Source organism: Lolium perenne, chromosome 1 (assembly GCF_019359855.2).
Source record: "Lolium perenne isolate Kyuss_39 chromosome 1, Kyuss_2.0, whole genome shotgun sequence".
Classification (NCBI taxonomy): Eukaryota; Viridiplantae; Streptophyta; class Magnoliopsida; order Poales; family Poaceae; genus Lolium; species Lolium perenne.
The window spans coordinates 28520819-28537797 of NC_067244.2; the positions used below are offsets into that span (position 1 = coordinate 28520819).

Below are 16979 nucleotides of genomic sequence, written 5' to 3' on the forward strand. Positions count from 1 at the left end.
TAGGCATGTCTTCTAAACAGACGCAAAAAAAGAGCACGATCATCTCTTCATTTACAGTACGATTGATCAATCGGGCTAAGCAGGTGCAACAACAATAGAAGCATTTCTCAATCCACCTTTAATCTGTAGCGTTCTAACTCACGATCTGTTCGGCCGGCCGGCCGTGTACGCCGGCCTCTTCAGCTGCTGTCGGCAGTGGCGTCGCAAGTACAGCAATGACTCGGCCGGCCTCGTCTACGGCCGCTGCCGACGGCGGCCTTGCAAGTTCAGCAATGAGCCTACATGTCCTGCAATGAGCAGATGCAATTTTGACGGCAAGCTTTTTTGTTTCTAATTAGGTGTGAGCACGGTGGGTTAGAAGAGGCCCGTTCGATTATAAATTGACGGCAGATTAGGTGAATTGCTGTACCCATACAGTAATAGTACAACTGCAGAGGATCTGCGCCCTTGATGGCGTGTAACTCACACGTTCGTTGGGAACCCCAAGAGGAAGGTATGATGCGCACAGCAGCAAGTTTTCCCTCAGAAAGAAACCAAGGTTTATCGAACCAGGAGGAGCCAAGAAGCACGTTGAAAGTTGATGGCGGCGGGATGTAGTGCGGCGCAACACCAGGGATTCCGGCGCCAACGTAGAACCTGCACAACACAACCAAAGTACTTTGCCCCAACGAAACAGTGAGGTTGTCAATCTCGCCGGCTTGCTGTAACAAAGGATTAACCGTATTGTGTGGAAGATGATTGTTTGCAGAAAATAGTAGAACAGTATTGCAGTAGATTGTATTTCAGTATAGAGAATTGGACCGGGGTCCACAGTTCACTAGAGGTGTCTCTCCCATAAGATAAACAACATGTTGGGTGAACAAATTACAGTTGGGCAATTGACAAATAAAGAGGGCATGACCATGCACATACATATCATGATGAGTATAGTGAGATTTAATTGGGCATTACGACAAAGTACATAGACCGCCATCCAGCATGCATCTATGCCTAAAAAGTCCACCTTCAGGTTATCATCCGAACCCCCTCCAGTATTAAGTTGCTAACAACAGACAATTGCATTAAGTATTGCGCGTAATGTAATCAGTGACTATATCCTCGAACACAGCACCAATGTTTTATCCCTAGTGGCAACAGCACATCCACAACCTTAGAACTTTCTCACATCCTTGTCCAGGATATCAATGGAGGCATGAACCCACTATCGAGCATAAATACTCCCTCTTGGAGTTACAAGCATCTACTTGGCCAGAGCATCTACTAGTAACGGAGAGCATGCAAGATCATAAACAACACATAGACATAACTTTGATAATCAACATAACAAGTATTCTCTATTCATCGGATCCCAACAAACGCAACATATAGAATTACAGATAGATGATCTTGATCATGTTAGGCAGCTCACAAGATCCGACAATGAAGCACAATGGGGAGAAGACAACCATCTAGCTACTGCTATGGACCCATAGTCCAGGGGTAGACTACTCACACATCACTCCGGAGGCGACCATGGCGGCGTAGAGTCCTCCGGGAGATGAATCCCCTCACCGGCAGGGTGCCCGAGGCGATCTCCTGGATCCCCCGAGATGGGATCGGCAGCGGCGGCGTCTACGGAAGGTTTTCCGTATCGTGGCTCTCGGTGCGGGGGTTTCGCGACGGAGGCTTTAAGTAGGCGGAAGGGCAGGTCAGGGGAGGCGGCACGAGGGGCCCACACCACGGGGCCGCGCGGCCAAGGGGGGCCGCGCCGCCTAGGGTGTGGCCACCTCGTGGCCCCACGCCGTCTCCTCTTCGGTCTTCCGGAAGCTTCGTGGCAAAATAGGACCACAGGCGTTGATTTCGTCCAATTCCGAGAATATTTCGTTACTAGGATTTCTGAAACCAAAAACAGCAGAAAACAACAACTGGCACTTCGGCATCTTGTTAATAGGTTAGTTCCAGAAAATGCACGAATATGACATAAAGTGTGCATAAAATATGTAGATAACATCAATAATGTGGCATGGAACATAAGAAATTATCGATACGTCGGAGACGTATCAGCATCCCCAAGCTTAGTTCTGCTCGTCCCGAGCAGGTAAAACGATAACAGAGATAATTTCTGGAGTGACATGCCATCATAACCTTGATCATACTATTTGTAAAGCATATGTAGTGAATGCAGCGATCAAAACAATGTATATGACATGAGTAAACAAATGAATCATAAAGCAAAGACTTTTCATGAATAGCACTTCAAGACAAGCATCAATAAGTCTTGCATAAGAGTTAACTCATAAAGCAATAATTCAAAGTAAAGGCATTGAAGCAACACAAAGGAAGATTAAGTTTCAGCAGTTGCTTTCAACTTGTAACATGTATATCTCATGGATATTGTCAACATAGAGTAATATAATAAGTGCAATAAGCAAGTATGTAGGAATCAATGCACAGTTCACACAAGTGTTTGCTTCTTGAGGTGGAGAGAAATAGGTGAACTGACTCAACATTGAAAGTAAAAGAATTGTCCTCCATAGAGGAAAAGCATCGATTGCTATATTTGTGCTAGAGCTTTGATTTTGAAAACATGAAACAATTTTGTCAACGGTAGTAATAAAGCATATGTATCATGTAAATTATATCTTACAAGTTGCAAGCCTCATGCATAGTATACTAATAGTGCCCGCACCTTGTCCTAATTAGCTTGGACTACCGGATCATCGCAATGCACATGTTTTAACCAAGTGTCACAAAGGGGTACCTCCATGCCGCCTGTACAAAGGTCTAAGGAGAAAGCTCGCATTGGATTTCTCGCTATTGATTATTCTCAACTTAGACATCCATACCGGGACAACATAGACAACAGATAATGGACTCCTCTTTTATGCATAAGCATGTAACAACAATTAATAATTTTCTCATATGAGATTGAGGATATATGTCGAAAACTGAAACTTCCACCATGGATCATGGCTTTAGTTAGCGGCCCAATGTTCTTCTCTAACAATATGCATGCTTAACCATAAGGTGGTAGATCTCTCTTACTTCAGACAAGACGAACATGCATAGCAACTCACATGAAATTCAACAAAGAGTAGTTGATGGCGTCCCCAGTGAACATGGTTATCGCACAACAAGCAACTTAATAAGAGATAAAGTGCATAATTACATATTCAATACCACAATAGTTTTTAAGCTATTTGTCCCATGAGCTATATATTGCAAAGGTGAATGATGGAATTTTAAAGGTAGCACTCAAGCAATTTACTTTAGAATGGCGGAAAATACCATGTAGTAGGTAGGTATGATGGACACAAATGGCATAGTGGTTGGCTCAAGTATTTTGGATGCATGATAAGTATTCCCTCTTGATACAAGGTTTAGGCTAGCAAGGCTTATTTGAAACAAACACAAGGATGAACCGGTGCGGCAAAACTCACATAAAAGACATATTGAAAACATTATAAGACTTTACACCGTCTTCCTTGTTGTTCAAACTCAATACTAGAAATTATCTAGACTTTAGAGAAACCAAATATGCAAACCAAATTTTAGCATGCTCTATGTATTTCTTCATTAATGGGTGCAAAGCATATGATGCAAGAGCTTAAACATGAGCACAACAATTGCCAAGTATCACATTACCCAAGACATTATAGCAATTTACTACATGTATCATTTTCCAATTCCAACCATATAACAATTTAACGAAGAAGAAACTTCGCCATGAATACTATGAGTAGAAACTAAGGACATACTTGTCCATATGCTACAGCGGAGCGTGTCTCTCTCCCACAAAGTGAATGCTAGGATCCATTTTATTCAAACAAAACAAAAACAAAAACAAACCGACGCTCCAAGCAAAGCACATAAGATGTGATGGAATAAAAATATAGTTTCAGGGGAGGAACCTGATAATGTTGTCGATGAAGAAGGGGATGCCTTGGGCATCCCCAAGCTTAGACGCTTGAGTCTTCTTAGAATATGCAGGGGTGAACCACCGGGGCATCCCCAAGCTTAGAGATTTCACTCTCCTTGATCATGTTGCATCATACTCCTCTCTTGATCCTTGAAAACTTCCTCCACACCAAACTTAGAACAACTCATTAGAGGGTTAGCGACAATAAAAATTAACATGTTCAGAGGTGACACAATCATTCTTAACACTTCTGGACATTGCATAAACCTACTGGACATTCATGGATCAAAGAAATTCATCCAACATAGCAAAAGAGGCAATGCGAAATAAAAGGCGGAATCTGTCAAAACAGAACAGTTCGTATTGACGAATTTTATCGAGGCACCAGACTTGCTCAAATGAAAATGCTCAAATTGAATGAAAGTTGCGTACATATCTGAGGATCACTCATGTAAATTGGCATAATTTTCTGAGTTACCTACAGAGAAAACAGCCCAGATTCGTGACAGTAAAGAAATCTGTTTCTGCGCAGTAATCCAAATCTAGTATGAACTTTTCTATCAACGACTTTTCTTGGCACAACAAAACACTAAACTAAGATAAGGAGAGGTTGCTACAGTAGTAAACAACTTTCAAGACACAAAATAAAAACAAAGTACTGTAGGTAAAAACCATGGGTTGTCTCCCATAAGCGCTTTTCTTTAACGCCTTTCAGCTAGGCGCAGAAAGTGTGTATCAAGTATTATCAAGAGACGAAGTATCAACATCATATTTTGTTCTAATAATAGAATCAAAAGGTAACTTCATTCTCTTTCTAGGGAAGTGTTCCATACCTTTCTTGAGAGGAAATTGATATTTTATATTACCTTCCTTCATATCAATGATAGCACCAACAGTTCGAAGAAAAGGTCTTCCCAATATAATGTGACAAGATGCATTGCATTCAATATCCAAGACAACAAAATCAACGGGGACAAGGTTATTGTTAACGGTAATGCGAACATTATCAACTTTCCCCAAAGGTTTCTGTGTAGGATGATCAGCAAGATTAACATCCAAATAACAATTTTTCAGCGGTGGCAAGTCAAGCATATTATAAATTTTCTTAGGCATAACAGAAATACTTGCACCAAGATCACATAAAGCATTACAATCAAAATCTTTAACCTTCATCTTAATGATGGGCTCCCAACCATCCTCTAGCTTTTTAGGAATAGAGGCTTCGCGCTCTAGTTTCTCTTCTCTAGCTTTTATGAGAGCATTTGTAATATGTTGCGTGAAAGCCAAATTTATAGCACTAGCATTAGGACTTTTAGCAAGTTTTTGCAAGAACTTTATAACTTCAGAGATGTGGCAATCATCAAAATTCAAACCATTATAATCTAAAGCAATGGGATCATCATCCCCAATGTTGGAAAAAATTTCAGCAGCTTTATCACAGGCAGTTTCAGCAGTTTTAGCAGTTTCAGGTAGTTTCTCGCGCTTTGCATTAGAAGTGGAAACATTGCTAACACCAATTATTTTATTATTAATAGTAGGAGGTGCAGCAACATGTGTAGCATTAGCATTACTAGTCGTGGTAATAGTCCAAACTTTAGCTACATTCTTCTCTTTAGCTAGTTTTTCATTTTCTTCTCTATCCCACCTAGCACGCAGTTCAGCCATCAATCTTATATTCTCATTAATTCTAACTTGGATGGCATTTGCTGTAGTAGTAATTTTATTATGATGATTTTCATTAGGCATAACTTTCGATTTCAAAAGATCAACATCAGCAGCAAGACTATCGACTTTAGAAGCAAGTATATCAATTTTCCCAAGCTTTTCTTCAACAGATTTGTTAAAAGCAGTTTGTGTACTAATAAATTCTTTAAGCATGGCTTCAAGTCCAGGGGGTGTGTTCCTATTATTGTTGTAAGAATTCCCATAAGAATTACCATAGCCGTTGCCATTATTATAAGGATATGGCCTATAGTTGTTACTAGAATTGTTCCGGTAAGCATTGTTGTTGAAATTATTATTTTTAATGAAGTTCACATCAACATGTTCTTCTTGTGCAACCAATGAAGCTAACGGAACATTATTAGGATCAACATTTGTCCTATCATTCACAAGCATAGACATAATAGCATCAATCTTATCACTCAAGGAAGAGGTTTCTTCGACAGAATTTACCTTCTTACCTTGTGGAGCTCTTTCCGTGTGCCATTCGGAGTAGTTGATCATCATATTATCAAGAAGCTTTGTTGCTTCACCAAGAGTGATGGACATAAAGGTACCTCCAGCAGCTGAATCCAATAAATTCCGCGAAGAAAAATTTAGTCCTGCATAGAAGGTTTGGATGATCATCCAAGTAGTCAGTCCATGGGTTGGGTAATTTTTAACCAAAGATTTCATTCTTTCCCATGCTTGTGCAACATGTTCAGTATCTAATTGTTTAAAATTCATTATGCTACTCCTCAAAGATATAATTTTAGCAGGGGGATAATATCTACCAATAAAAACATCCTTGCATTTAGTCCATGAATCAATACTATTCTTAGGCAGAGATAGCAACCAATCTTTAGCTCTTCCTCTTAATGAGAAAGGGAACAATTTTAATTTTATAATGTCACCATCTACATCTTTATACTTTTGCATTTCACATAATTCAACAAAATTATTAAGATGGGCAGCAGCATCATCAGAACTAACACCAGAAAATTGCTCTCGCATAACAAGATTCAGTAAAGCAGGTTTAATTTTAAAGAATTCTGCTGTAGTAGCAGGTGGAGCAATAGGTGTGCATAGGAAATCATTATTATTTGTGGTTGTGAAGTCACACAACTTAGTATTTTCAGGGTTGGCCATTTTAGCAACAGTAAGTAAAGCAAACTAGATAAAGTAAATGCAAGTAACTAATTTTTTTGTGTTTTTGATATAGCGAACAAGATAGCAAATAAAGTAAAACTAGCAACTAATTTTTTTGTATTTTGATTTAGTGCAGCAAACAAAGTAGTAAATAAAACTAAGCAAGACAAAAACAAAGTAAAGGGATTGGGAAGTGGAGACTCCCCTTGCAGCGTGTCTTGATCTCCCCGGCAACGGCGCCAGAAAAGGAGCTTGATGGCGTGTAACTCACACGTTCGTTGGGAACCCCAAGAGGAAGGTATGATGCGCACAGCAGCAAGTTTTTCCTCAGAAAGAAACCAAGGTTTATCGAACCAGGAGGAGCCAAGAAGCACGTTGAAGGTTGATGGCGGCGGGATGTAGTGCGGCGCAACACCAGGGATTCCGGCGCCAACGTGGAACCTGCACAACACAACCAAAGTACTTTGCCCCAACGAAACAGTGAGGTTGTCAATCTCACCGGCTTGCTGTAACAAAGGATTAACCGTATTGTGTGGAAGATGATTGTTTGCGAAAACAAGAGAACAAGATGTGCAGTAGATTGTATTTCAGTATAGAGAATTGGACCGGGGTCCACAGTTCAATAGAGGTGTCTCTCCCATAAGATAAACAGCATGTTGGGTGAACAAATTACAGTTGGGCAATTGACAAATAAAGAGGGCATGACCATGCACATACATATCATGATGAGTATAGTGAGATTTAATTGGGCATTACGACAAAGTACATAGACCGCCATCCAGCATGCATCTATGCCTAAAAAGTCCACCTTCGAGTTATCATCCGAACCCCTCCAGTATTAAGTTGCTAACAACAGACAATTGCATTAAGTATTGCGCGTAATGTAATCAGTGACTATATCCTCGAACACAGCACCAATGTTTTATCCCTAGTGGCAACAGCACATCCACAACCTTAGAACTTTCTGTCACTGTCCCAGAGATCAATGGAGGCATGAACCCACTATCGAGCATAAATACTCCCTCTTGGAGTTACAAGCATCTACTTGGCCAGAGCATCTACTAGTAACGGAGAGCATGCAAGATCATAAACAACACATAGACATAACTTTGATAATCAACATAACAAGTATTCTCTATTCATCGGATCCCAACAAACGCAACATATAGAATTACAGATAGATGATCTTGATCATGTTAGGCAGCTCACAAGATCCGACAATGAAGCACAATGGGGAGAAGACAACCATCTAGCTACTGCTATGGACCCATAGTCCAGGGGGTAGACTACTCACACATCACTCCGGAGGCGACCATGGCGGCGTAGAGTCCTCCAGAGATGAATCCCCTCTCCGGCAGGTGCCGGAGGCGATCTCTGGATCCCCGAGATGGGATCGGCAGCGGCGGCGTCTGGAAGGTTTTCCGTATCGTGGCTCTCGGTACTGGGGGTTTCGCGACGGAGGCTTTAAGTAGGCGGAAGGGCAGGTCAGGAGGCGGCACGAGGGGCCCACACCACAGGGCCGCGCGGCCAAGGGGGGGGGCGCGCCGCCCTAGGGTGTGGCCACCTCGTGGCCCCACTTCGTCTCCTCTTCGGTCTTCTGGAAGCTTCGTGGTAAAATAGGACCCTGGGCGTTGATTTCGTCCAATTCCGAGAATATTTCGTTACTAGGATTTCTGAAACCAAAAACAGCAGAAAACAGCAACTGACACTTCGGCATCTTGTTAATAGGTTAGTTCCAGAAAATGCACGAATATGACATAAAGTGTGCATAAAACATGTAGATAACATCAATAATGTGGCATGGAACATAAGAAATTATCGATACGTCGGAGACGTATCAGCCCTCAAGTCAGGGGCGTGGATCCTCTGCAGTTGTATTATTACTGTACGGGCCACCTAATCTGCCGTCAAATGCAATCGAACGGACCTCATTTTATTCCTAGGCATGTCTTCTAAACAGACGCAAAATTATGGTAACATCAATTACTTTCTAGGCTATGGCGCCCATGAGAAAATATTTCCTACTCGAGACTTAATTCTCCTCAATCACGTACAAAATAACTAGGTAAGTCGCGAAGCAAGATATGCTCCAGGAAGACACTTTTCTATTCCCACGTAATTGCAAGATACCTTCATTCGTTGCACGGTACTCATCCTTCCTATGATCTAATTGCGTTTCCCTGCCACCAATAAGTGAAATTTACCGATTGAGATTACAATACCCAAGAAGAAAAGGGCAAGCCATCGTGACTTTCTCCGTTCCTCCCATGGATCCCTAGATCAGGTCCGGGCGCCTCCACACCTTTCATCTCGCCTCCAGCGAATGGAATCCACCGCGCTCAATCAGGGAAGCTCATCATGCTCCTGCTGCTCGCCTACCCAGACCTACCCGAGTGCGCTGCCCATCCTCTGGATCGTCGCGCTGGTCTGGCGGCACTCCGCCTCTCTGGGTGCTGGTTCGCTGTGATGGTAGCAGCGCCACCAACAACGAGCCCCTCGACCAGCTGCTCATCACGGGGATAAATTCGTTGCACCGCCTCCTAGAGAAGCCGCTGGCCCGACGGCGGCGGGGTGCCGAGGTCTACCGACTCCTCTACCTTCGACTGGTGCGGCAGCTCGAGCACCTTGCCGATCGCTCATCGATCTCACTTTTACGTCGTAGGTAATTCTTGTCAACGGTTGGATCCTCATTTACGTCCAATTTACGAGCGCTCATCGATCTCACTTTTATCTCCTCTCCCGTCGTCATGTGCAGCTCCATACCAGCCATCTCCAGATCTCCTACGCCACTTGTGATGACGTAAGCTTGATTTATGTTCGCTTTTGTTCAAGATTTTCCTGAATAATCATGATTTTGAGACAGATGAAATGAGACAAATTATTAGTTGAACCATTTCATCGAACACCTCGCGGACGGGGGCAATCCAATGCCTCCGTAGGGACTTGCATGCAATGGTCGTCCCGGCTGACTTGCGGTCTTGCACGAGAGATCAACTCTGCCGACAACGGTGAAGTTGATGACGGCGGGAGGTCTTGCGATGGCGAGAGGACCACAACGTCGGCGGCGACATCCTCCGACGCTGCACTTAGGCCGCGAAAGCACAGGCAAAAGCACCAGACCCCGTCCTATGCAGCCGCACCGCTTGTCGGCGTCTCGATAGCGGTTGCAAATCACCAGTCGTGGGGTGGCGGCATAGCGGGGGAAGATGCGTGTGAGGAGGTTGTGTTTTGAAAGGCAGACAGACGAGCCAGAGGAGGACAAGAGAAAACGCGAGAGACCAGCCCCCGTTATCCGTGGCCACGCAAACGAGGTCCAAATTTTGGGCGGTGTACGCCGTGACTTCGAGAGAAGGGTGCCTTCTCAGAGAAGGACCAGGCCCCTGCGATGAGTTAAACCGATAGAGGCCCTAGGTGGGAAGCTACGTTTTTTTTTTTAGAACAGGTGGGCTATCGGCCCTAATGTGGGGAGATACGTGGTCCAAAGCATAAGCCTTATTATATGGGCCATAGCAACTATGTAAGGCTGTAGAACCTGCTCGAGTGCTGCACAACACTTCTTTGTCTCTTCCTCCCCTTACCACAGGAAACCCTAATCCCCGCTGTCCTCGCCGTTTCCCCATGCCAGACCCTAACCACGGACGGCGCGGCCGCCGCGAAAATCGCCGCCGTGCACGGCGAGATTGCTTCCTGGACCCTGGCCTCTACACGGGCCACCCAGTGGTGCACTTTGATGTTCCCACCGCCGCCGGGCGGCAGATTTTTTCCATCCAATGTTGTCCCGAAAACGAAGAAGCGATCGTTTCTCCTCTTCGCGGAAGCAGCAGCGACGATCTCGCCGCCGCCCGTTCCGAATCCGGGCCATTGATCGTTGTCTTCGTAGATAGGGAAGGGAAGTACTTCACGGACTATGATTCTCCACGCATCCAAGAACTGATGCTCAAAGTATTGTCTTTCCTGTCAAGGTATGCTCCTCTGGATCGCTTCATCGTCAGTTTTCTGTCTCTCATCTAGTAGAAATCGAATTGTTTCTGATTTAGTATCTTTTCCCGTTATTATACAGACAGCCATAGCGCATGGTCATGTGGATTATTCATCGCCTACATTATTCGTCTGCTCATCAAACTTCTTGCCCTGCTTCAGGCGTGAGGAGAAGCATGTGGGAGACACTGCACCTGCACAAACGATGGAACAACTAGATCTGCCTTCCTTGAACAACTTATTACACACTGCATCATTGAAGGAATCGTCCACTACCAGTTCCTCGTCCTCCATATGGGCCCTGGTATCCCATGATTGGGGAATCACATTTTACATCAGGATTGATCACACTGGATTTTTCCACACCTATCCTTGTGTCGGTGGGCCGTTTCGTAGCTTACAAGAGGCTTACAGTGCCATTGATTGCTATCTTCGTGATCGTGAGGATCCAACAATGTAAAGTTTCTCAACTTCGTTCTATGTTTCTGTTGGTTCATTTATCCTGTTTTGTGTATACACGTGCAATTGACTATGTTTAAACGTATAGGTCATGAAAGATTAGCACATATACAACACGAGTTAGAAAAAGGAAACAAATGGATATATAAGTTAGAGCATAGAAAAGCAGACAAGGAGACTCGAGAGAACAAAATAAAATCATACAGAGTACATTAATTTTAAATTTCTCTTTGGAACCACATAAAGCTAACGAAGCAGCATTTGTCTGTTCGGTTTTAGCCATGCACACCCACACAACTCCCTCTTATGTAGTACACAATGTTGATAGCAGAACATCAAGCTCTACTAGCTAGTCAAAATAGTGCCATGACTTGTAGGCATGTAAACAGTTTGGTTTTGTTTTGACTGATTGATTAACTACCATGTGTTATGTTAGATCTTAGATGTAGCTTGGGTGCTGTTTTGTCTTATTCATCAACCTTCCAGTCAAACTAATTCACGCTCAGCCTATGTTAGGCTGATAACATTGACAAAGTACCAATATCTCTTTGTGTTCCCTATGTTTGTGAAAGTATGGCATGCTAACCCGTTTATCATGCTTTCGTCTAAACTAGGCGCATAGATCCAGATGATCCAGATTTGATTTATCATGTGCTAGAATCCACACGTGAGAGAGCTATACGCCGAATTCTTTGCTGGCCTGATGGCACAAGGACTTCGCGGTTGCAATCAGAGCCAGTTGATCAGAGGCGTTGTTGGATGCTTCAGTTGGTTCGAGCTTTGGTGGGCAAATATAATGATGATCACAATCTTTTAGGGGTTTGCTCTCATTCCCTTGCTCCCAACTATCACCCTGTGTCCTCCTACCTAGGTTTCATTGTTCATTCATGTTTCTAGCAACAATTTGTTGACCACATCCATGCTTCTTTCTTTTAGGACCTTGCATATGGACTACAAGGTGTTGTGTGCTACCACGTGTTCAATGAGGGGGGTAATAATCGTAGGATGTACTATCATGTCAATTTCACTGCAAATACTAAATTCAGCAAGGACCTATTATTCTTTGCTGAGACTATCAGTGAACAACGTGATGAGTTGGTGGTCAGCTGTATCTGCAGGATTAATCCTTCTGACAAAGGTATTTGATACTCTGGTGCCAAACTTGTGGGTTCTTTAGTTTGCTGTTTGTGTTAACTTAAGCTTATCTATTATACTGTTTTGTATTGTCTATCTGTCTCTAGCTAGATCTCAACTAATTCTTATCCATTATGCTTGATGCTGTAGCCTGTAATATCTCATCTATTACTAGGTAAATAAGAGAGCGTGGGAAATAAATTGTTTGATTGACATCTTCTTGGCCTAAAATATTCATGTGAAAGTCACATCTTGTATTGTGACAAATTAACTATCTGCCTACGGAACATACTTACATGCCCGCAGCCCCTGTTGGTCTAGCGTTGTAGTAATGGTTATATGCCAGGCCCCACATTGTGCTTGAGCTTTATATCCATAATATCTTCTATTAGTTCGCATGCAGCCATGTGTAATGGCTGCATGCACATTTCTTACAACCATGCTATTATTTTTATATTGTGCCTATGCCTTGTGGATTATCTGGCAGCTGATTGACAAATTCCCCCCTTATTAGACAGGGGGCACTGCCATGCTTGTTTATCTGACGTGAAGCACCCCAAGGATGATGCATACTTTGGTGGTCACTCTTCTGCTGGTGTCTTGTCGGGGACGTATCATTCTCATGGTCCCAAGGAGGATTTGGGAGTAACTGCTGCCCAAGTATGTATGATGAATTATTTCCTGGCAAGCTATTGTTAACTTTTATTACGATTGCTTTATTCATCGTTAAGTTGCATGTCTTTGTATAGTTGAAAGACGAGGAGTCCCGCGTAAGATATTCACATAAGGTAATTATAATTTCATAGCTTGTGGCCTACTACCATTTGTAGTACTATAATGTCCGTTACCTTATTGATTATACCTTCTTTCTGCATTTTGTTTCTTTTATTTAGGGCCCTAGGGATCCAAACTTCCTGGAGAAACTCAGGGCACCAGTCGAAGTTAACTTTCCACCCCCGCGGCCAATTGAGGATACCATTGCCTTTATTTCCAGGTTCTGTAGATAAGATGTCTGCTGTTTGGTGTTGCTAAGATAAGAAAGAAAAGGACATGTGGTTTGGGATGTGGACCTATTTATAAGAAGCTCCACTCGATTGTCTGAATAAATCGATGTGCAATTCCTTAAGCGACTTGATGTTGTCAGGGCTTTTAGTAGGTTTATGCGAAGTAAATCCATCTTTGCCTTGTCCTGGTTCCAGCATGTAGTCACTTACCTAGGCACCTGCAACAAAAAGTTTGTGGTAGATGTCTTCTCTAGATTGTTGATCAAAGGAACTACTCGTGGGTTAATTAGAGGTCTTTGGCCCCAATTTTAACCCCGGAGATGTTTTCAGCTTGCAATATGTTGATGCCACCTTGTTATTCCTTGAAAATGATACTAGGTACCAATTAATTTAAAATGGATTTTGACCTGCTTTAAGTAACTCTCTGGAATGAGAATAAATTTTCATAAGAGTGAACTGCTCCCCATTAATTTGGAAGTAGAAGAGTTGCAACCTTTTGTTGAGTTTTTCTAGTGTGTTATTGGAAATTTTCTAGTAAAGTATCTAGGCACCCCTTTGTATTTTGATAGATTAAGGAGAGGGACTTACAGCCTATAATAGAAAGTATCTTGAGTAGAATTACTAATTCAAGCTTGCTTGTTTAGTATTCTCATTTATTTGTTGTCTTTCTTCATATTCCCTAAATGTTCACTGAAGTTGCTTGATACTCAGTTGGCTAATTTCACATGGAATGATGAGGAAGGTAATCATAAAATCCACTTAGCTAGACCCAAGTCTGTAAGAAGAAGGCGGGGGTCTTGGTATTCCTAATCTACAAGATTTAAGTTTCTATCCTATAGGGTCTTGGATTAAAAGATATATCCAAGGAGAGGGATCACTCTGAAAGAGAGTGATTGACTATAAGTATAACACTAGGAATTCTATTATATTATTATTTTTCATTATGCACAACCTTCTAAATCTAGTTTTTAGAAGCGTGTGATGTGGGCCTATAGGGCAGTCAAGATATATGATGTAAGTGGGATGTAGGGAATGATAAGTGCACTAAATTCTGGGAGGATATCTTGTTTGGAAACTCCCCCTAGCTACACAATTTTAGGATATTTGCTTTGTTTCAAATCAACAAACTACAATTATTGAGGTACTAAAATTATTGAGGTACTCAAACTAAAATTATTGAGGTACACAATTTTAGGATACTTATTTTGATTCAGATCAACAAATAAACTTTGGGATGGTACTCAAATTAGAGGTACTTTTTAGAAGAACCACTGAAAATATGATGATTCGGTGGCGAGGGGTTTTAGAGATAGCTAGGATTATTAACTTTTCAGATGATGAAGGCCAGCTTATCTAGCAATATGAATAAAAGGGTGTTTACGCCTCTAGTTCTATGTACTCTATAATTAACTTTAGAGGACTGCAACCAATTTATTTGCATGTTGTGCGGACTCTTAAAATTCCTCCCGCAGTTGAGGTTTTTCTTTGATTATTCTCTCAGACCAAAATCATTACTAGACTAAAATCATTACTGGGTATATCGCAGAGCTAGGGGCATGCCCGAACCTTTAGAATGTGAGGTGTGCAAAGGGGTAGGATCTGTTAAACACTTCATGTTTGAATGCAGAATCTCCATGCTACTTTGGGATGATGTTCTATAATTGTTTGATACTAATGTCACAAACTTCAAATATGTTGCCTCCAAGTAGCCTGCTCTGTAACAAGAGATTCTTGCATTTTGATGTAGTTTCATTGTCTATCCTATGGATTAAAAGAAATAATCTATAACAAGGTTACTTGTATTAATATTAAGACGATGTGAGGATTTGTTACTATCTCTTTTCTGAGCAATTGTAAGGTGCCCTTCAAGAACATGGATGATGGAAAAATCAGCCAGTTCATGGACTTGCTGATCCTCAAGTTAAACCAACCTCTCGGTCTGCCAGTAGCTTGACTTGCAATGGCGTGGGTCTTGACCTGGAAATCTGCTGCTTGAAACACAAGTCATGGCGGGCGAGCATCACTAGAGTATCTCAAGATCATCTGAAAACTGTCATTCCCTAAATGTTCTCTCAAGGACCTAGATTGTGCTTTTGTCATCGGCATGTTGTGCCTTGACGTTATGACCTTGTAATGGGTTTTAGATGGAGGCAGCTCTGTTAGTGTCGTGTTAGAGCATCTCCAGTCGCGTCCTTCAAAGCAATTTGGGGCGTGCCGGATCAAAAAGCGGTTCCAGCCGCGTCTCCCAAAGCCCATTTTTGTCCGGGGCGTCCCGATACGGTGTCCGGCGCCCCGAGCCCGTCCCCGTCCCACAGGGGACGCTCTGGGCATGCCGGACACAACGAAAAGCGAGGCGAACCGACGCGGGCCCGACACGTCAGTGGCTCAGTGAAAAATCGTCTCCCACTCCCGCCCCTCCCGCCATATCGCGCCTATCCTGTCGCGCATTTCTGGCCTCCCAACACATATTCCACCGCCGATTCATTTCTTCTATCCCGCCGATTTGTTTCTCCCTCCCGCTGTCCACCCGCCGCCGCTACCCTCTTCCCATTCCATGGCGCCGCCGACAGCCCCCAAAAAGATGGCCAAGCAAGCGGCCAAGAAGCCGCCGGGCAATGCGAGGAAAGGGGCGAAAGCGCCGTTTGTGAAGCCGCGGAAGGCACCGGCTCCGAAGAAGAAGCCGAAAGGATGGACTGACGATCAGTGGCATCAAGACTGTCTGCGCCGGAAGATGTCGATAGCGGAGCGGAAAGGACGGAGGGCGGCGGAGCAGGAGAAGAAGGCTCTGGCGACGCTCCAGCACCAGCACATAATGGTCGGGTGTCTCGCCGCCACCAACGCGAGCCCATATAGTACGAACGTGCCGGTGTACGTTCCGGGAGTGTTCTCTCCGTCGTCATGCGCCTTCTACAACGACGGCCCCTCCGGCACTTCCGGGTGCGTGACGCCTAACTTGTCGCCCCACTACCAGGATGCGCTGCCGCATGGCGGCTTCAACCCAACAACCTCTACTCCCCGCGTACGAGCAGCGCGAGTCAGGACCCGGTCCGGACGGCGACCCTTTCACTGGCCGTAGGGGGCGCTCGAATTCGATGCTCTTTGGGGACGCTTTGGAGGATGCGACTGGAGATGCTCTTAGCTTAGGTAGTTTGAAGATACGGTTTCAAGATCTTCAAGACTTGTTCTCCTTTTGTTCGTAGTTTGTTCTTAAGGAGACTTGGTTGGCTTCGTTTATGAATGAAATGAAATGGAGCAGGGAAGAGATATCTATATTCATCATAGAGAGCGGTCCCTATTCTTTCCCCGTGCCTTCAGTTTAGTCTCTATTCTTTGAAATTGAATAAGTAGGTCCTAAATCTTCTGGCAGGTGCTCACACGATGTCCTAATCAGGTTTGACCCGCGTTGACCCATGCCACGTTGGCCAGTGGGACCCAAGTAGGCAACCGACTGGGCTCTTGCGCGATTTGGGAGGCGATTGGCGGCGGTGGCCCTACGTGAGGCGAACGGAGACGTGTGTGTGGCGGCGGCGGTGGCCACGTGGATGGCGCCTGCGAGCAAAGGGCCACGGCTTCGTCGACCCAGCGATCCTCCCGCGCGATACGGTAAGAACCCTAACCCTAACTCATCCCTGTGGGACAGTAGCTATGTAGATTAG

At 43.7% G+C, this 16979-nt stretch overlaps 1 protein-coding gene across 3 annotated transcripts; it reads left to right on the forward strand.

Annotated features, from left to right (window-relative positions):
* The first annotated feature begins 10301 nt into the window (after positions 1-10301).
* LOC127344899 (uncharacterized) lies at positions 10302-13504 on the forward strand. Of its 3 annotated transcripts, none has more exons than XM_051371255.2 (7): positions 10302-10710; positions 10889-11182; positions 11800-12004; positions 12122-12323; positions 12834-12979; positions 13069-13107; positions 13213-13504. In XM_051371255.2, exons 1-7 carry the CDS (start codon positions 10367-10369, stop codon positions 13324-13326), a joined length of 1344 nt encoding a protein of 447 aa, XP_051227215.1. In that variant the 5' UTR covers positions 10302-10366; the 3' UTR covers positions 13327-13504. The 3 variants fall into 3 exon arrangements, 2 of the variants coding, with proteins under 2 accessions (XP_051227215.1, XP_051227226.1); XM_051371266.1 differs by having other exon boundaries at positions 10571-10710; positions 10809-11182; XR_007878298.2 differs by lacking the exon at positions 13213-13504 and having other exon boundaries at positions 12838-12979.
* Positions 13505-16979: the final 3475 nt, after the last annotated feature.